Here is a 20,640-nt window from a genome sequence, read left to right as displayed (position 1 = left end):
AGCCAGGCCTGCCAAGAAGCATCAAACCTCATACGCTATCTTGTCAGAAGAATAAAACAAGTTATGACACTTGAAAGTCGAACATAACAAAATGAAGATGAAACAGGGATGCCACTTCATGGGGTTAAACAGCGGTACATACATCTACATAAAGTTATAGATAACTAATGTTAAAGGTATGACCTACATGACACCGGGAGATGTGGACTGCCCTGGTGAGGTAAAGTACATAACACACCTCAATAACATCCTACTATATGCCAAAAGGTTTAATACAGTGACCAAAGTACTTGCTTCATCATGGTAATTGTACTTCAGGCTTCTATACAGACTCACCTTTGTAGCTGGTAACATTTTACAGATAACAACAAGGATCTGTCACCATAATATGCTGCTTTATTTAGAGGGGTTGTCTGAGTTGATATAAAAAATTATATGAAATGTATGAAAATAATAAACGATCTGATACTCCTCCTGGCTCCCATGCAAATCCTCCGCTGTGGCGCTGCGTTGACATCAAGCAGCAGCCTGTGTGCAGGATGTCACAGGCTGCTGCAGCCAATCACAGATCTCAGCATGTGCTTCATCATGCATGGATTAGTTTCAATGCGAATCCACATTAGAACAGGAAGGTTGAATGATCTGATTGACTTTGAATGAGGCATGATGATTGGTGCTAGACTAGCTGTAGCCAATGTATCAAAAACTGCCAACCTTGTGGGACTTCGTCATGCATTGGTGTTGACAGTATACAGAAAATGATATGAATAAGGAAATCATCCAGAAAAAGAGGGTCATCAACAACTCATTGACAAAAGGGGTCAGAGGCGGATGTCAAGAATTGTTCTGATGAAGAGGCGGTGCACAGTCAAGCAAATTGCAGTTGAAAACAATGTTTGTGCTCCAAGTAATGTGTCTGAATGCACAACTTGTTTAACTTTAGCATAGATGGGATATAACAGCAGACAACCAGTTCGAGCCTCGTTGCTGCCTAAGAGAAATAGAAAGGGAAGACTCCAGTTGGCATAAGAACCAAAAATTGGATCACTGTACAAACATCACCTGGCGAGAGGAATCCAGATTTCTGTTGCCCTATGCTGATGAGAGGGCCATAAATTGGCACAAGCAGCAGGAATCAATGACCCCTTCCTGTCAGCTGTTCACTGTATGTCAGTACCTCCATCTAATCTGTAGCAACTGCAAGAAGCTCTCCTCCCCACATGGGCCAATATTCCTGCAGAATAATTTTAACACCTATTGGGATCTTAGGAATTAGAAATAGGAATTGTTGCCATTCTGAAGGCCAAATGAGGTTTAATGGGTGTCTCTAATAAAGTGTATTTTAGTAGCAAGTAACAAAATAACATTATGGTCTTCATTTACTAATAATGGCGTATTATACACCAGCAAAGAAAAGGGTGTAGATGTCTAGATTTGAGCCAAATTTATTAAAAGGTTGAAAGGGGTATATCTAAACCCCTTCCCACCATCTGACATTCAAATATGTCATATGTTGCAGGGAGTGTGTTAGGATTCAGCACAGCCCCCCACATGTGGGGATTGATTGATTGACTGGCTGGAGAAATCCACACCCAGCTAGCTCAATCAACCCCCATCTGTGGAGCTACGCTGCTGGAAACCATTGTAGAACAGCAGATCCCAGCAGCACACCCTAAGGGTGGATTCAGACGAATGTATATCGGCTGGGTATTCACGTCAGCCAATATACGGCGTCTCTCTCTGCAGGGGGAGGAGGCTGGAAGAGCCAGGAGCAGTGCTCTGAGCTCCCGCCCCCCTCTCTGCCTCCTCACCACCCCCCTGCACTATTTTCAATGAGGAGAGGTGGGATGGGGCGGAGCTAATCCCTGGAATTTAGCCCCAACCCCGTTCCGCCTCCTCTCATTGCAAATAGTGCAGAGGGGCAGAGAGCACTGCTCCTGGCTCTTCCAGCCTCCCCCCCTGCAGAGAGAGAGACGACGTATATCGGCTCGGCGTGAAAACCCAGCCGATATACGGTCATCTGAATCTAGCCTAACAGAGTGCATGGAGCGGGCGCAAGAGCAGAGGCCACTTTGTAGACAGTGGGTGCCAGCTCTGTTATACAACTGTGTTATATAGTGATGATGATGGGATATCATGGCAACCAGGTCCGCCATCTTAATATTGATATTAAACCCTCCAGAGCTTGATGAGTTGCCGTTGATAGGCATAATATACTGAAATACAGAAGTATTGCAGTGTATTAAACAAGCAATCAAGTGATTGCATGGTAACATCCCAAAGTGGAGATAAAAATAAAAAGTTAAATAGTTCAATAAGTTTTTAAGAAATATTAAAAGCTCAAACTCCCATTTTCCCATATAGTGCTTTTGTAAAAAAATGTCCAGAAAATTAAAATATGTCATAGTGACTAAGAGCTCAACTTTGTATTTTACTGTATTCCTAATAAAGCCTTCAATTTTTTGGATGCTGGACCCTCCTGTTGTTTTCCTCATCACCTTGTGGTCCGGGCCCATTCATGCATCTTTACTGCTAGGTGAGCTGGTGTCAATGTTTTTGTATTACATAGATTTGCTCCATTTCTTCTTACTACACTTGATAAATTATTGTATTTCCTGGGAGACCACTCACACTTTTGTCACTTTGATAAGTGGGGAAAAAATAGCAAAAACTGAGCAAATGTGGCATAAAGTGTAAACACACTGACATTCTTTCCAGCCATTAGATGTAATAGTTTAGGAGACCTAATACTATAATTTGCTTTGCATTAATTTTATAATGAAATGTCTATTAAAGGGGTTGTCTCGCGGCAAACCTCAAAATTTTACCTTACCCCATTCCCCCTGTCAACCCCTGGCATAAAATAGCAAAGTAAAGCGGTTTTTAAGCCGCTTGCTGCTTACCGATCCGACGAAATAAGGACTTTAAAAAATCTTCTCCCAAGATGGCCGCCGGTCCTTTCCCAGGGATGCACTGCGGTTTTCTCCCATGGTGCACCGCGGGTCTTCTCCCATGGTGCACCATGGGCTCTGTGCGTTCCATTGCCGATTCCAGCCTCCTGATTGGCTGGAATCGGCACACGTGACGGGGCGGAGCTACGTGATAATGCGTAGAAGGGGCGGAGCCAGAATGCAGCTCGTGCCTGGATCGAGCAGAAGGGGAGAAGATTGCACAGCGCAAGCGCGTCTAAAAAAGCAAGAAGACATCAGAATTAGACGGATCCATGGCGGCGGGGACGCTAGCAACGGAGCAGGTAAGTGAATAACTTCTGTATGGCTCATATTTAATGCACGATGTATATTACAAAGTGCATTAATATGGCCATACAGAGGTGTATAACCCCACTTGCTGCCGTGAGACAACCCCTTTAAAAGACCAAAAAAATCAATAAAAATAATGTGTTGTAAACATGAGAAAACCAAGTCCCAGGTTAAAACTTCATATAAGACTACTCAAACACCTGATGTTTGAGGTTACTGACCCCAACACAATTTGCACAGTTATGCCTTATCGTACCGCGTTTTACACAATACACCCTACTTGGACCTTGTAAAAATACCTAAATGTGATGAAGAAAATGATAACATGAACACTGATCACTTTGAAAGTGATAACGTTTTATATACTGATATTGAATCTACAATTTCTCTGCTGACTTATTTATTTGATTCTACTATACTTATTATACATTTTCCACTGCTAAGATTAAAAAAAGTAAAAGCGAAGTTTCAGGGACCCAAGCAAAATTTGTAATAAGGCTCCTATGTGCCAAATGAAACTTTAATCTACTTGTACTATTTGGGTACCTGTCCATCATACCTGTTGGAGTAATCACTTAATTTAAGTGATTCTCAAAGGGTATTGTAGCCTAACAATCAAGTATGCCTAATTGTATACACTATCCATTGGAGAAGCATACACGGTGAAATAAACAAGATGGCGTTTCAAGCTTCTCTTCTTCTGAAGCACATTCATTAAGTACCGATACATCTTATATAGTAAATTTAGCACTGTCAGGAGCTGATCATGAGCTTACCTTGCCCCATCAGCATCCAATCATAATATAATAGCAAATCATAGTAAAGTTATGGTGTGTGCACATTAATAAGCATTTCATAAAGACTTTTTTTGTATCAGTGATGTAACATTAAATAATTAAAGTGAGAAAATGAAGCTTTGAAAGAGTACATCTAGTACATAAACTAGGAATAATGCCGGGACATTTGTCTAGGGTGGTTGCACACCTGCGTTTGGAGTCCTGTTAAAACTGATGAGTTTTTAACTGAATGTGGACTGATTACAATCTGAAGCAGAACTACTGCATGCATGCAAATACCTTTTTTGGGGGGCAGAGTAGCGGATTGGATGTGCAGGTCATTGCACACCACAAATTTCACTCTAGGAGGTCTACCAAAGCTCTTCCTCCAAGCCAGCACAAAGCACACAATACACACTCTTGCCTGGTGGGTGGTGGCTGGGCTTCTCCCTCCCCCTCCTTTTCCATTGGATTCTCTTGCTGCCCCCCTCCCAGATCACTATTGTTGTGCTTTGCAGTGTGCTGACAAATTCAATACCTTCAACACTGAAGGCAGACAGAAGCCCTCCAGTTTGCTTCCCCCTGTCATTGACCTTAATGCAAAAACAAAACAGAAAGGTGCTTTCCATTTTTTTTATGGGGACAATAACAATGCAAGCTGCGCTTTTTTTTCTGTTCAGAAAAACTGTAAGCAAATGGAACAAAGTCAAATTGAACCTAAACTGAGAGCCAAAAAATGTATTGCTCTCTATGGGTCCAGTTTGCTTCAGTTTTTATATAAAAAAAATAGAAAGCAAAGACTGAGGGACAGACGCAGATGTGAAACCAAAAGAACAGTTCATTATAAGCTTTGGCTCACAGTCAATGTTCCAATTCATCCCAAAGTTGTTTAATGGGGTTGAGGTCCACACCAAACTGATCAATCCATGTCTTTATTGACCTCGCTGTGTGCACAGGGGCACTGTCATGCTGGAATGGGAAAGTGCCTTCCTCAAACTGTAGCCAGAAAGTGTACAATTGTGTAAAATGACCTTGTATCTTGTGCTGACCGCTACCTCCAACTTTGAGGGTGCGTTCACACGAGCGTAGGCGTATTTACGTTCGCACGAGCGCAGCGTATAATCGCCGGAAAGAACGTTTTTCGCCGATCACGACCAGAGCTAGAAAGCGTATTTTCGTTTGTTCCGACTTTTCAAACAGTCTTTTTCGGCCATCGAATATTCGCCGGCACGTATTTCGGTCGCGTATGTCCGTTTTTCCGCGGGTTGCCGTTTTTACGTGCCGTAAAATCGCCCATGTGAACGAATACATTCGAAACCATTGCCTCAGATGGTCACGTATATACGTTTGGTCGCAAAAACGCGCCGTTTATGCGCTCGTGTGAACGCACCCTCTCCCATGATTTTGCAATCCTGTTAATCTTCTGATGAATTAAAATGCCAATACCAATCGGCTGTACATAGCTCTATGGTGAAACCATTAGTAAACTCGTCCATTTGATAAAATGGCTTTTGACGGCGTCTTAGAGACATCTTCACTTCTTAATCTTTATCCAGAAACAAAAAATGACAGTTTCCATGGGCGTGACAACCGTCTCCAAAGATTTACAAACTGGTTATCTCCTTCGATCACTTTCTCGCAGTCACATAATTGGCCCGAAAGTGAATCAATTTGCATAACCTTTTTGTCTGAACATACCCTGAAAATTGTATAATGCTGCAATAGAATCTTCATGGCGTAGCATTTGCTCTGTGAAGTAATGTATACTAGGCAGTCCCTGTGCCTACACAGATATCTATACTCTGAGATGGCCATACCCCCTCCTACAAACCATGATACTTTTTAGAAGTGGCGTGGGCAGGCACAGATTTCAAAAAGTCACAAAATTTTTGCGTAAACTAGCTTTCCCATGCAGAAAAATGTGCGACTTTTTAAAGCTTGGTTTGACATGTTCCAGCACTCAGCAGTCCCACTCCGTAACTTTGTGCAATCTGCTTCTTTGTAGCTGAGCTGAGCTCCACTTCACTATAAGGGCTCACCAACGCGGAGTATGTGTCCTTTGTATTACGAGAGTACACAGCAAATACATGCATAGTTGCTCCTTTAGTTTAAATCTCCATAACTTAAATTGCTGCATAAGGCTCACCAAAATACGACATGCCACGTTTTTTTGCACGCATGTAATATGTGCATGAAAAACAATGCACGTGTGAGTGACCCAATAGGAATCAAAGTGGCTTTATGCGCGTGAAGTCTACACAAGTGATACATGGACAACATACACCTATGTGAGTGAGCCAGCCCTAACAGTGCATAAGGTTGACTAAGGAAAGATCTAGCAGATCAGAAATGTGTGGTGGCAAAGCTGGCATCTTATGACAGTGCCACTTTAAGGGTATATTCACTCAGGATGTAAATGCTGTATTTACAGTAGAAGCCATATGGTAGAGACGGATTCCGTATGCAGGTGCCGTCTCTGAGCCCGGTCGGCGACCTCAAGTAACAAGTTTTTTTTTTTCTTAAATGTTTGCGTTTCTCATGCAGTCGCTGGGCGATGATGCGGGTACCTGCAGCCTATATGCAATATTAATTGCAGAAGGGCTGCGGGTCGGACGGCGACCATTGACTTCAATGGAAGCCGTCCGTGCAGATTCCGCACAAAGATAAGAACATGTTGCGATTTTAAATCTGCTTGCGGAAATCGCAATCTGCTCATCTGAGCGAACATGCAAATGTTCTATTTTTTCAATAGGCGCGGAATACCGTAGATCATCTGTGTGGGTGACGATCACTGATTCTGCTATTGAAATGCAGTGTGAAGCTGGTCTTATGGAAGTATTTACAATGGGTGTGGCTGGAACACCTGAAGATACTTAGGAGAGGTGTTCACATACTTCTGACCATATAGTGTGCAGAAGAGCTCAGCCAGAGTCATAAAGGTTTAGATTTCTGCAGAGATGGGACACATTCTTTACATAACGCTCAACTCTCAGGTCAGAGACTAGAAGTCTTTGGACAGAGATGAAGCAATAGGATTGCCTTGCTGCACATTAGTGTCCAGGTTTTTGAGTACTTTGGATGAAGCTGTTGGTCTGATACAGTCCGGGGATCATCGCATGATCCAGTTAATCAAATACATTTGACTGTATCCAAAAACTTGCACAACTATGATTTATTTATCTTGTATACAAGCCATTATAAGGCTGCTGTTACATGTGGGCTAACAGTCACCGCTAGCGCCTTTTCCAACAATTGTCAGGCTGCACCTGCAAGCATAGATGCAGCTCGGCAATTAGTGCCATTACACTCTATCAAGGCTCATGTAATAGCACTAATTGCTTGCAGATGCTGGTTGGCGCTCAGGTAATGGGAGCCTTAGACGGGCTTCACATGGGCATATTTCAATCGGAAACCTCGCATCGCACTTGCACACACGGGCCATGCAATGTATTCAAAGTCCCATTAAAATCAAAGGGGAATGCGTTCCGCGAAAAGATATCACATAGCACAATTTTTTCCTTCACCACATCGCTTATGTGTATGGCCCCATTGAAAAGAACAGAGTTCATATTCATGCACCTTTGGTGCGTCTTCCAATGCACTAAACTCGCACAAGATTCTCGGCTATTCAAAACTGTCTGCAATGAGAAGAGATGGATTCCACAGAGTATCCGATGCTAGAACTGACATGCTGTGGATTAAATCCCGCACCACATGCCAATTTCCAGACGTGTTTTGTACAGATTGTTTCCTCAGCATGTGGAAGAGATTTGAAAATCTCATCCACTTTGCCGCTACTGGACATGCCACGGATATTCCATGCATATGGTCCACATGGAAAATGTGTTCCAAATCCGCTGGTTTCACATGGCCGAGAAACGTGCGTGAGATTTGTGCGTTACGAGAATATGAACTCCATTCTTTTGGATGTCCCTTTTTTTGCGTTCCTCAGAACGCATCACACATTGTTTTCAACGGGACAGTAAACCACTTTGCACAGAGCATGATGTGGGGTTACCCATTGAAAACACTTGCTGCTCCTGCAATGCTGCTGAAAGCCGCAGCGGGGGATTGCTACATCACAGAAGTGATGGGAGGCATTTTTTGCCATAAAACCGCCTCGCATCAGCCTGAAAGCACACAATATCGTTGTGGCTCATGTGTAAATAGCCTTAGGCTACATGCACATGGGGTGGAAATGCTAAGGATTCTGCACAACTGATGAGGATTTTGGTGTGGAGATCACCCCTCATTTGAAGAGGTAAAATATACACTGAAAACTAGCAGCCTAAATTGACATGCCACGCATTTAAAATCCGCACTGCAGGTCAATTCTGTTGTGAATTGTGTTTGGCCGCCCGCAGACGGCCGGGTTGGATCCCTGCAGGGACCAGCGCGGCACTCACCTCTCCCGCAGCTCCAGCTCTGTGATGTGCCGGCGCATGCGCAGAGCGGAGCCGGCAGTGACATTTCTGTGTGGGCCTCTGCGAGACCCACACAGAAATAGAGCATGCCGCAATTTGTTTTCTGCGTGCAAACAAATCTCGGCTGTCTGCATAGGATTGCATATTGTAATGAAACCCTATGCAGGTGGGCAGGGGCAGAAATTCTGTGGGAAATCCCGCTGCAGAATTTCCGCCTGTGTGCAGGGGCCTTTTATTCTTCTGCACTATGTGGATGAGATGCTTTACATAATTATCCTTATGAAAAAGTAACAGTATTTCTTTCCCGTGTAGACATGGCCCAAAAGCCTTTCCAATAGCTCAAACAGCCAAGAAAATTGCACGAGGTTTGTTCGTTGCGATTCTTCTGAATCACTGCATGTCCTATCCTTGGGCGTTCCCTCGCCCATTGTTTTAGGCAGGGATACGATTAAGGGTGCATTCACACGAACGTATATCGGCTCGGTTTTCACGCCGAGCCGATATACGTTGTCCTCGTGTGCAGAGGGGGGGAGGATGGAAGAGCCAGGGCCAGGAACTGTGCTCCCGCCCCCTCTCCGCCCCTCTGCACTATTTGCAATGGGGAGAGGCGGGACGGGGGCGGGGATAATTCCCGGACCTTAGCCACGCTCCTGTCCTGCCTCCTCTCATTGCAAATAGTGCAGAGGGGCGGAGAGGAGGCAGAGAGGGGGCAGGAGCTCAGTTCCTGCTCCTGGCTCTTCCACCTCCCCCCTCTGCACACGAGGACAACGTATATCGGCTCGGCGTGAAAACCGAGCCGATATACGTTTGTGTGAATGCACCCTAAGACTTGTTATATGAAGTGCCAATCCTAATAAATCTGCCTATAAATACTTTGGATTCCCGTACATCCCCCTTCTGTTCTCATTACTAGCCTTTTCTAAGGTAGGCTTCACACTGGCATGGGTGATATTAGGCCGTGTTTCATGGCCGGATATCGCCTTCGCAATGCGTGTGAAAGCCCTGGATACGAGGCATTTTCACGTGGAAACAGCCTTGCATCACAGAGGGGCTGGAAGATTTCCTGCCCACAGCTATCACAGCTGCGGTAGATTATCGCGGCGTTCTCCCAATACTTTCAATGGGGCCGACGCTGCTGCTGGCACCAACCTCATTGAAAACAATGGGCAATATCGCCAAAGAAACGGATATGCTGCGATGTGTTTCCTGCTTAGCATCACAATGCGGTGCAATGCAGGAAAACATAACACAGGTGAATGAGCCCATGCAAAAGAATGGGGTTCATGTTTGTGTGTCTCACAATGCACAAACCTCGCACAATTTTTTAACCAGGGTGAAGGCGCCCTTGGGGTAATTTTACACAAAATTGCTGCAGAATTATAGCAGCAATGTACAATACAATGTAAGTGAATGGGGTTCAACAAAACCCATTCAGTAAGGCCGCCTGCACACGAGCGGAAATCCCGCCGCGGGATTTCCGCCGCTGAAAGTTTGCATAGGAGTGCATTAAAATACGCACTCCTATGCAGACGGCCGCGGTTTGGCCGCGCGAAATCTCGCGTGGCAAACAAACCGCGGCATGTCCTAATTTTCTGCGGGGCACGCACTCACCTGGCCGCCGGCTCCGGGCTGCGCGGCAGCCGGCACATGAAAGAGCCAGGCGCGGGTGAGTACGCGCTCGTCCTTGCAGGCGCTCGGGTCGGATCGCGCGGCGAGAATTCTCGCTGCCGGATCCGACCCGCTCGTCTGCAGGCGGCCTAACATTAGGAAAAAATACAAAAAAATTAGCAGCGCAATATAGAGTACGTGGCGGATGTGAAAAGCTGCAGCAATGCGTGAATCCCACAGATGTCCTCAGTGATGTGTGCTCGTACCAACCTGTAGTGCGTTTTTATGGCATTTCTAGGTTTTTCACAAGTGTGTTAATTGTTGACAAAATCAAGTGGTCACTCCAATGATGATTCCAAATATGTTTGTGTGGAATGGCCGTTAGAATCCACACATCATGTGACGGACTATCCTGGGGACAAGCTGTTCATGTTTTAGTTGCAGAAAACTCCTAAGGCTGGGTTCACACAGGGTGGATTTGCCGCGCGGCAAATCCGCCCGCGGCCGCTAATCTCGGGATTAGCCAGCCATGTAGACGAGATTTCTCAAAAACCTCGTCCACACGGGACGGCCAATCCGCTGCGGTAAATCCGGCTGAGACTGCGGCTGCCACAGCTTCAGAAGATGCAGCATGTCTATTTACCTTTCCTTTTTTATTTTCGTCGCGGCCGCGCTCTCCTCTATGGGAGCGCCGGCCGCAATGGAAAAGCAAGCAGCCGGGCCGCTTCAAAGCCGCCGCGGCTTAAACCGCAGCGGTTCTCCCGGCGGATATCTCACGGTTTTTGCTGCGGCCAAACCGCGAGATTTCCGACGGGAATCCGCCCTGTGTGAACCCAGCCTTATAACATTCGCTTTTATATTTTTTCACAAATATTGCCAGAATACGGCATACGCTTAGTACAAAATCCAACAGGAACAACCTTCATATGGTGCTTTATGAAAGCAGAGTAATGTGGACATACAGTAGAGGCCTAAATATACTTGTACAGATGCCCCATTATAGCTGTTTTGCTGCACAAAGCAGATAGCTCTGTACATTGCACAGTGGCCCATGGTGGTACTGCAGGCTGCATCCTATCTGTCTTTCAAGCCAAAGGCACATGACCGCGTAGAGACTCATTTGTGTTTCGTCCAAATATGGACGCCTTTCCTTTGTGTGCAGTTTCATACGTGGTCCATATGTCCATTTTTTTATGTTCACAAAAAAATAAAAACACGAACAATTTTTTTGCCCCTGCATTTCTCAGTGATGGATTCATGAAATACAGACAGCACCCAAAATCTCTGGTTTGTTTTATATACCCATTGACTCTAATGGCAGACTCATCTGCAAAGTGGCTGAGCGTACCTCTGTGTGAAAAAATAGGCGTATGATCTGACACATTGACTGCTAGGAGTCCGTCTCCAGTCTGAGTCTGACCGCCTCTGGATTCCGCAGCAAACACCGCCCATAGCATGATATGCAAAAGTGATTCTTCGTGCATACGAGTGGACACCAATTGTGGTTTCCGCTCGCGAATGAAAAATTGCAGCATGCTCTGTCTTCCTGCAGATTCCGCACGGACAGCTTCTACTGAAGTCAATGGAAGCAGTCTCACCTGCAGCCTGTCCACAATGGACATTGCAGACGGCCTGTGGATTTCGCAAGAAAAGCAGGAGTTAAAAAAAAAAAATCTGTACTGTGCATGTCTGTTGGCGAGCAATGTGGACAATCCGCAGTACAGACCAGCAGAAGAAAATACAGGTACGCGCGGATGCTGGCCAGGGCACAGAGTTGTATTCCGCTGCATGCAAAATCCGACCCGCCAGCCTTACTAAACAGCAGCAAAATATATGATAAAAACACAACAAAGAACAGAGAATCGTTTTATTTCTATGGACTTCATGCTGCACAGTACAGGCTTTCCGCACAACGCAGCACTGAGTGGTAAGTAGAGTTAGAGGATGGGTATCACACCCGGGTGCTGGCTGCTTTACACGTCATTTGCATACTTGGATGGATCCTTCCTCTTCAACCTCAGGTTTTCACGGGTTCCCCAGCTGTAGACCAGGTATGCCACAATAAAGGCTGCAAGAGACAAGTGACAAGCATTAAATAGCTGTGTCCAAAAATGTTCCTATTCCTTTGACAAGTGCCACCTGCCCCGATTTAAACCGCTATAAAGCCTAATGAAGGCCCGGTACGTTATTTTCCAGCACATTTCCTTGCATATTGTGCTCATTTGCACACTTCCCATAGACTTCTGGGGACCTTTGGTGCGCAAATATGCAGGAAAATAGAATAGGTCCAATTTTTTTGAGTGCAAGAAGAAAATTGAGAATAAACCCATTGACATCAACAGGATCTATTCTGTGTATTGTGTGTATATTTTACATGCACAAATCCATCCGGCTACAGGAGCCTCACACACTTCTGGTGGCACTCAGGACATGATTATATCCAAATGTGCTTTATGTCCACGTAATCCCTATCACACCACAGTGGGCACGAGAGGCCTCTGATCTGTAAGGGACCTGGCACAACTAGAAGGGTCATCACAGTTTATTAAACTCCTGTTTGCATGCAATGCCCGTTACTAAACTCATGAAGCATTTTGTAATGAAATATCAAGGACAGAAACAGACAGAGAATAATAATTAACAGTGGAAGAAATGTGCGCCAAAAGCAATACAAAACTAACAGTCATGTCTGACACTTCCCATGAATGCTTTGGTTTATCTTCTTATTCTATTGGCCATTTCACCTCTAGGAACGAGGCAGGACTCTTATTCTCAGGCTCGGTAGGAGTCCTCATAGTCAGACCCCGCAGAGATTACACTCTGGCCCACAATCCTCCATAAAGAGACTGCATGGAGTCGGCTGGAGGACCCCAAGTAATGTTGCCACTCATTGTAAAACCTCCCACTAGGGAGTTTGACCATTACAGTTCACCAGCCATTCCCCTTGGCCCATAGTCAAAGTTCTACCAGTATTGCTACTATATATAAGTCCTACTGACAATTAGGCCCTTTTTACACGGGTGACCGCTTTATCACCGCGAGAATATTGCAGTGCTATCACAGCTATGTTTGGGGATGGGGGAATTGAAATATAAGCCCTACCCCGAAAATAAGCCCTGCAGCCCTGGCTGCATAAACCCCCCCTCTGCACAATACATCAACCAATAGGCGCTGTAGACTTAACCGCACTTCTCATAGGTCCTCCGGCACACTTGCTTGTAATTTTTCCCTAGCACTTCTTGGTCAGGCATTCAAAAATCCCGCCTCCCGGAAGAGCTGTCTCTGATTGGTTAATCGAGCGCTACAATAATTGGCTGAGCTGCAGCGCTTGTGAACCAATCAGAGCCAGTGATTCCTGGAGGCGTGATTTTTGAGCCCCCTGACCAGTAAGCGCTGGTGGAAAATTAGAAACAAATGTGCCGGGGACCTGTGAGAAGAAATGCAGCTGAGCAGACAGCGCCTGTCAGGTGATGCATTGTGGGGCTTTTATTATGCAGATAGGGTTTATTTTAGGGACAAACAGTAGGACTTCCTACTGTAAAAGTTGCATCACACGGCATGAAACCGCATTTTCATGCGATGTGATGCAACACAAAGGAAGGCTCCATAGGGAGACATGGGCTACAAAATACCACAAATCGTGGCAGTATAGAGCGCGCCACGATTTTTTGTATTCTCGCAATGTAGCAGCCTACAAAACATCGCTCATGTGAAGGAACCTATTGGAAAGCATGGGGATCACGTACATGCGATTCGTAGAGCTGTTGCATCGCAAGGAAATCACACAAATTTGTGTGAAACAGTCTTTAAAAGGCACGAATTTATTATAGACCGTTTTGTCTATGGTGGCAATACAGGTTTGTGTATGTCCATGGTAACAAAAGCCTTTTGTAGTCTTACTCTCCTGTATTTGTCACCTACTTCTTCCTAACATACATTTGGTATATTAGCAAGGAGTAGTAGACAGACAGGAGGGAATATGGCTGAAGGATAAGACTACACGGGGTTTGTCGTCTATTACCATTGAGCCACATGGTCTGTATAGCAGCTGTAGGCACAAAACTAAAGCTTTTATTTTAGATGCGTTGGAGCAATTTAAAAAAATCTTTACACGAGAGTAAATAGCCTATAATGGGCCACTCTGGTGAAAATGTCATTCCTTCACTACGTAACCATACCCCGGCATATATTTGGCTCGTGTAGTCTTGGTTAGTTATTCCTTTCCCTGCCTAGAGGGGGAACACAGCTAATAATCATACAGCTCCTGCCACACAGTTATAATAGAGGAGATCACAGCTCATCCTGACTGTGTACTTATGGGCTGCAGCTTACTTTTACTAGTTTAATTATCACGACCTTCTATATTTTTCTGTCCCCCCAGAGGGCAGAAATGTTATAGCCTCTAATTAATGCTCATGCATCATGTAATTGATGTGAAAGTAAAAATCTCACCATCAATATAGTGCCTGATAAGCATCACACAGGGTGCTGCAGTGCATGGAAGCGACTGCAAAATACACATAGGAGACCTCCTGGAGCTCCCTTCCAACTCTACCATTCTTTGATCTTTGGTCCTAAACACTTGGCTGTTAACTATGTAAAACTAAGACCCTGCTAAGTGGTTAGAAATCCCCCTCCCAAAATACGTGAATGCAATCTTTGGCTGTTGTGCTGTTCTCTCGCCAATCTCATTCTTCTGTAAACTGGCTTCCTCCGATATCACCCCTGCAGTACATACATTTGAGGATATCAGTGATGGGGTATTTGGGTTGTAAGCAAACGGACTGACATGAGTAGATCAGTGTGTGCAGCTCCACCTAACACACGGACAATACTGCATATAACTTACGTGGGCATACGGTAAAAGCGTTGGATGAAAACCTTCTCCACACATTGGGAATCCCTTTGGAGAAGAAATTGGCAAAAGCTCTCTGTTCGAATGGGGATAATGTGAAGGTGATAATATGGCGAACCTTGGCAAGATTTCCAAAGTGTAACCCCCCCATGGTTTACTGCTGAGGAAAGAGGAAAGATCACTGTTAGAATATGTAGAACATACAAAAAAATACTGGCTACATTTCTCTCTAGTATCATTTCTATGAAATTCCTTCTATATCAGCAAAGTACTAATGCCCACTTGTCCGTCAGTGACTGAGTGAGTTACATGCTCCGCCCCTGATCACATGACTGTGATGTCATCACAGGTCCTTCAATATTTTGACCAACTCCAACCGTCATCACAGGTCCTTCAGTGAGTTACATATGATGATGTAGTTCATTATATAATACTAATAACTAGTCGTTTTATAGGATATGTGTGAAGAATCGAATGTAGCATTATTTTGGAGTGTTGAGCATAAGAAATGAGTGCGCCATAGAAATCTAGAACAATTTGAGCATATACAAGTTCTGTGAACTCACTCATCCCCATACCATACCGCCGAGAGTGGCGGAGCACCAAGACGCAGCTGGTATGGTTATGGCTGGATTTTTATCTCACTAAGGGCTCCTTCCCACTGGCAATATCGCGATTTCCCTCATCAGATGTCGGAGTGTCAGCGATGCTTCTTCTTGCAGAAACATCGCTGCCGCTTGTGATTTTCTAGCGCCAGACAATTGGAGCTTCTAATGTTAAAAACACAAAAAACCACAAGTTTGTGCTTTGCGATGCAATAAAACGAAGGTTCTATAGGGAAATATGGTGAATGAAACCATCGAAAAGCATGTGCTTCATAGTTCGTGTTGTGATGTGCGATTGTTCTCAGTGAGAGAAACCAAGTAATCTTGTAGACATGATACCTTTTAATGGCTAACAAAAATACATGATGTTACAGCAAGCTTTCAGGTCTTCTATCGATCCTTCATCAGGCACATGAAACTGGTTTGGATGGGGCACATATACAAATATACAAATGCAGAGATGACACCCCTCTTGATCAAAAGAAATGTTCAGACACAGAAACTTGAGACTGGTCGGGCCTCCTGCACACGGGCGGAAATTCCAAGGCGAGATTTCCCACAGAATGTCTGCCATGCCCGCTGACATAGGATTGCATTAATGTAATCCTATGCAGACAGCCACAATTTGATCACGTGAAAACTCGAGCAGTAAACAAATTTCGGCACGGGTGAGTATAAGGTCAATACCGGGGCTTGGATCGCATCCCACTGCGAGAATGCTCGCAGCGGGATCCGACCCAGCAGTGTACAGGCGGCCTCTCACACTCAAGACTTAACCCTTTCCAATCCACTGTCTGACGTCTGAAGACATTATGATTTAAGGCTGTACAGCTCCAATGTTGGAAGACGTCCGTCGGGGTTCTCTTACTGTATATTGCCAGCCTCTCTGCTGTTGGAGCCTATCCAACGTGTCACCCCATGCAGTATTGGCTTTAGCCAGCAGATAGCGCTGTTGTATAACGGCAGAAAAAGAGTAAGCCCCCTAGGAAAACCAGGATACAAATTGGATTGGAAAGGGTTAAAATAACTCTAAACAACCTGAGAAAAGAGATACTTAATCAGTCCACTGAGCTAAGGAATGTGACAGTTTTATGATGTCTATCTCTCCTCTAGGCCTTAGCCACATGGGCTACAAAAATCGCACGGTTTTGTAGCGCTACAAAAACGCATGTATGTGAAGCCCGTGGTCTCCAATGGGTTCATCCACATGAAGGATGTTTTGTAGCCTGAAAGAACCCATTGTAAACCATGGGCTTCACATACGTGCCGTTTTTGTAGCCTCTGTGAATAAGGCCTTAAAGTCCGAACATAGAAAGACATGGAAACACCAGCCCTACAGCACCACCTATTGGATGGCAACATTCTTACAAATCAATTTCTGAATTTTTATGAAGTTCAAAAAAGCGATTGGTACGAGGACGCCCTTCTTGACCTCCTTCAGACCTTTCATATTCTCCATTTATGCAAGGTAGTGAAGCAGGAAACCATTAGCTAATAGAATGGATCCTAGTGTCTGAAGAATGATCTCAGCTGATCCTTGGCCCTTTTACGTCACCCCATGATGGGGTGGCTGTGCGCTATCAGGCAGTGTAAAAGGGCCTGAAAGAGGTTTCCACTTAAAGGGTGCGTTCACATGGCGCTGATTTTGTTGCGGATCTGCAGCAGCTTTCACACCACCTATTTGAATTCCGTTGAAATCACGAGATTTGCTGCAGATCCGCGACACAATCTGCAGCTACTCAGTAACGTGTGAACGCACCCAAAAACTTGCTTCAGCGGACCGTATCGTTAGGACTACTTCTTTATAGAGATGGCCACTTGGGTATTCAGACATTACGTTTCACCATCTCTCGTTCCTCACTATAAGGCTTCCTACACATGGGCGAGCGTGGTACCGGGCATAAAACTGACCCAATATCACACTCGCTAACGTACCCTCAGCACACGGATGGGAGGCATTGTTCTTTAAAAACGCCTCTCATCACTTCTGTAAAGTCGCATCAGAGGATTGGCATGCGTTTGCCATACGGAAACCTCGCACCGCACGCCGTGGGATGGGTTTCCCGGCCCCAATGAAAACAATGGGTGATGCATTCCGAGGGAATGCCCAAAGATCGGACAGGTGTATAATGCCATTCAAAAGATTGGGGTTCATATTCGTGCAAGATCTGTACATCTCGCAGCGCACAAATCTTGCGCGGTTTTCAAGGCTGCATAAAAACAGCCTGAGGCAAGAAATTCACGCCAGATTTGTGTGTTGTGAGGAGCACAAATACGAACCCTATTCTATTGAATGGCGTCATACACATGAGTGAGGTCTTCTCGCATGGCACCGCGATGCAGGAAACAAATCGCAGTATGGTCTACCTTGTGCGTGCCTTCGCATCGCAGCGCCAATTGTTTTCAATGGGGCCGACGGCAGCATCGCACCACGTGCCAGGTGACCACGATACGATGGGAGCTCTCTCACTGAAAACTATGGGAGAAACTCTGCTGTGGCTGTCAGCCATGGTGGAGGGCAGCTTCTCCCCCGCAGCGAGGCCAAGCTGGTTTGACATGAAAATGCCTCGCAACCATGGGGAATTCACATGGTGGCGAGTGCGATATGGGGCTGTGAATCACGGCTTTATGTCGCGCTCACCCGTGTGAAGTTACCCTAAGAGCTTTTACCCATTAGCGGGTTTTTTTTTTTTTTTAAACGCTGCGATAGCGCTACGTTTTTTCAATGGGACTTTCTAATGTTAAAAAAATCGCACAAAAAAAACAACAACAAAAAACGCAAAACATGGCCTAAGGGCTCTGTAACACGGCGTATGCACGATTGTGCGCAACGTATTTGCACTACGACTAAAGCTTTTTGCGCACGTATCGGCGTATTTTCCTGCACATTTTGCACACAACCACGCCCTGATTTAAATGGCGGCGTAGCCTGGTGACTTACTGACGGGTTGTTCTTCTCGCACAGTGCTGTAATGTTTTGCGCACACATTTGCGCTCCCCCATAGAAGGGCCCTTGCGGTGCACATAACGCTGCATTTTTCTCCGCGTGCACAAAAAAAAGAAACCGCAAACGAACCGATTGAAATTAATATGTTCTATACTCTGCGGATGCAGAACCGCGCACAAATGCGTCCGTGCGAAGGAGCCCTCAGGGTTTGTTCCCATGGGTTGGAAAAACGATGGAATATTGCAGAGAGGATGCTTTCCCTTCTTTAGTGCCGCTCCTCCACGCAGCGTCACCCCGGACCCCTCGGTCTCGCTGCCTGTGGTGATGCGGCCGGACCCCCGTGTCAGTTCCAGCAGATGAAAGCCAGGGGTGCGAGCGCACTATGGGGGAAAGTTAATGCCGGTCTTAGTATAATATCCCGCAGCGCACCCAATACGTGAGACTTGTTTGTTGTAGCGACCAATCACAGCGCAGCTCTCTGCTCTTTAAAATTGAGCACTTTTTTATGTTTGGTTGCTACGGGCAACAGGAGTTTCTTTTAGGCAGTTTTATAAGTCCTCTTTTACCCACAACTAAACGGCCGCCATAACAGCTTCCCCGCTATTAAAGTCACGCCCAATAAGATTTCATTAAAGGGGTTGTCCAGTTGTGAACTATTGATGGGCGTACCTCCAGGAAGGAGATAAGCGCAGAATACTATAGATGAACTGTTTGTTTTTTCTTTCTTAGACTCTCTTAAAAATGTTCATGAAAGTCAATCAGCGCGTCCCAAAAATGGTGTCAGTGAGAAACACAAAGCGTCTCGCCTCACGCTGCACGGGCGGACAAGGAAAATCCTGACAATTAAAGCCCAAACAGTACTGGCCACTGAGGGGTTAAGGGTCATTGTCCCTTTAATGTAACCCCACGAGCACCGACTGCCATGAGGAGCCCGAGGAGCCAGCAGGCTGCAGCACAGAGCAGGATAAGTAATGCCGGGACGACATCTCGGCCCTCACCTTGTCTCTCTGCGTCTCAATGCCAAGCTCAGGACACACGGCGACTTCCGGCTCCTCCTTTATCTTCCGGGTGAAGGGGCGGCCTGTGTCCTAGTTACTCAATAGCAGCAAGTAATCGCCATCTGCTGGCAGCCTACGTGCGTGTACTGGTGTTCAGTTTACTAAGGTGCGTGGGCGCCCTCTGGTGTCGAGTATGGAGATAGCAGCAGATTGTAGTCATGACTGATTTGCACTACAGATTTGTCACATAAACGTCTGCTGGGTTATTAACATGCATGAGTTGCAGTAAGTGGGCACAGAGTACCGCTCATTTGCTGTGCGTCACTATAACCAGGGCAAGCACAGGGGAATAATGGCAAGCAGCGGTTACTGCTGCCTGGCCGCAGCTTGTATGGGCACTCTTTGAGTATAAAAGCAAAAAAGCCGGCCGCAGCACAACGTTTTTGCGCCGTGAACGAGGTTGGAGGAAGTAGATTTGCGCCTGTATCAGCACATAGTACGGTACTTTTTGTGCACACAGGGCCACCTCACACAAGCGCGGCACGCCCTGTCTGTGGATTAAAAGGCTAATGAGGTCCAGATGTGCTCTTTTCCCCACAGTTTTGCGGGGTGTTTCATGCATCTCCTTGTGTATTTGCACCCCCCCCCCCCTCCCCCCTGTAGACTTCTATGGAGCCTTTGGTTCACAAATAGAGCATGCTGCATTCTTTGCCGTGCGTGGGAAGTGCGCACACAAAACATGCTCATAAGACTGAACCCACTGAAAACCCAATGATTTCCATGGGAGCCATGTCTGCAGTTACCTGTGCCGGTCACTACACAGAGGTCGGCCCAGAACACCATCCTGGTCCCCTCCAGAAATGTCATACATGTCTGTCCTATGTAGATGCACTGTGCAAAGCCTGTCCTGTCATATCCAGTGTGTGTGCTGCAAAGCTGCGGGGCTTGAGAGGTTAACAGTAATAAAAATCATTGCCTGCATGAGTACTATTGTACCTTGTCACCCCCCCGAAGCTAGGGGTGTGCCATGGTTTGGATGCAGGAACGCCCCTGTCACCCCCCTAGCTCCCGATTGGTTGCATTCGTGAAGGTCCTTTAGCAGCGTCTGTATACAGTCCTCGTTGCATCTCCCCTGGGAGCAGGCTGTGCCTCCGCTCCCTCACTGCT

At 45.8% G+C, this 20,640-nt stretch overlaps 1 protein-coding gene across 2 annotated transcripts; it reads right to left on the bottom strand.

Annotated features, from left to right (window-relative positions):
* Nucleotides 1–11,921: 11,921 nt before the first annotated feature.
* On the bottom strand, nt 11,922–19,570 carry UQCRQ (ubiquinol-cytochrome c reductase complex III subunit VII). Of its 2 annotated transcripts, none has more exons than XM_066591216.1 (3): nt 19,474–19,570; nt 14,918–15,083; nt 11,922–12,136 (listed from the first exon to the last, which is right to left on the bottom strand). In XM_066591216.1, the coding sequence occupies exons 2-3, from the start codon at nt 15,072–15,074 to the stop codon at nt 12,042–12,044; spliced, it is 252 nt and encodes an 83-aa protein (XP_066447313.1). In that variant the 5' UTR covers nt 15,075–15,083; nt 19,474–19,570; the 3' UTR covers nt 11,922–12,041. The 2 variants fall into 2 exon arrangements, with proteins under 2 accessions (XP_066447313.1, XP_066447314.1); XM_066591217.1 differs by having other exon boundaries at nt 14,918–15,080; nt 19,474–19,535.
* Nucleotides 19,571–20,640: the final 1,070 nt, after the last annotated feature.

The sequence above is a fragment of the Eleutherodactylus coqui genome, chromosome 2 (genome assembly GCF_035609145.1).
Source record: "Eleutherodactylus coqui strain aEleCoq1 chromosome 2, aEleCoq1.hap1, whole genome shotgun sequence".
In the NCBI taxonomy this organism is placed as follows: domain Eukaryota; kingdom Metazoa; phylum Chordata; class Amphibia; order Anura; family Eleutherodactylidae; genus Eleutherodactylus; species Eleutherodactylus coqui.
Note: the sequence above shows the minus strand (reverse complement) of the source record. Positions and strands in the feature narration are given on the sequence as shown.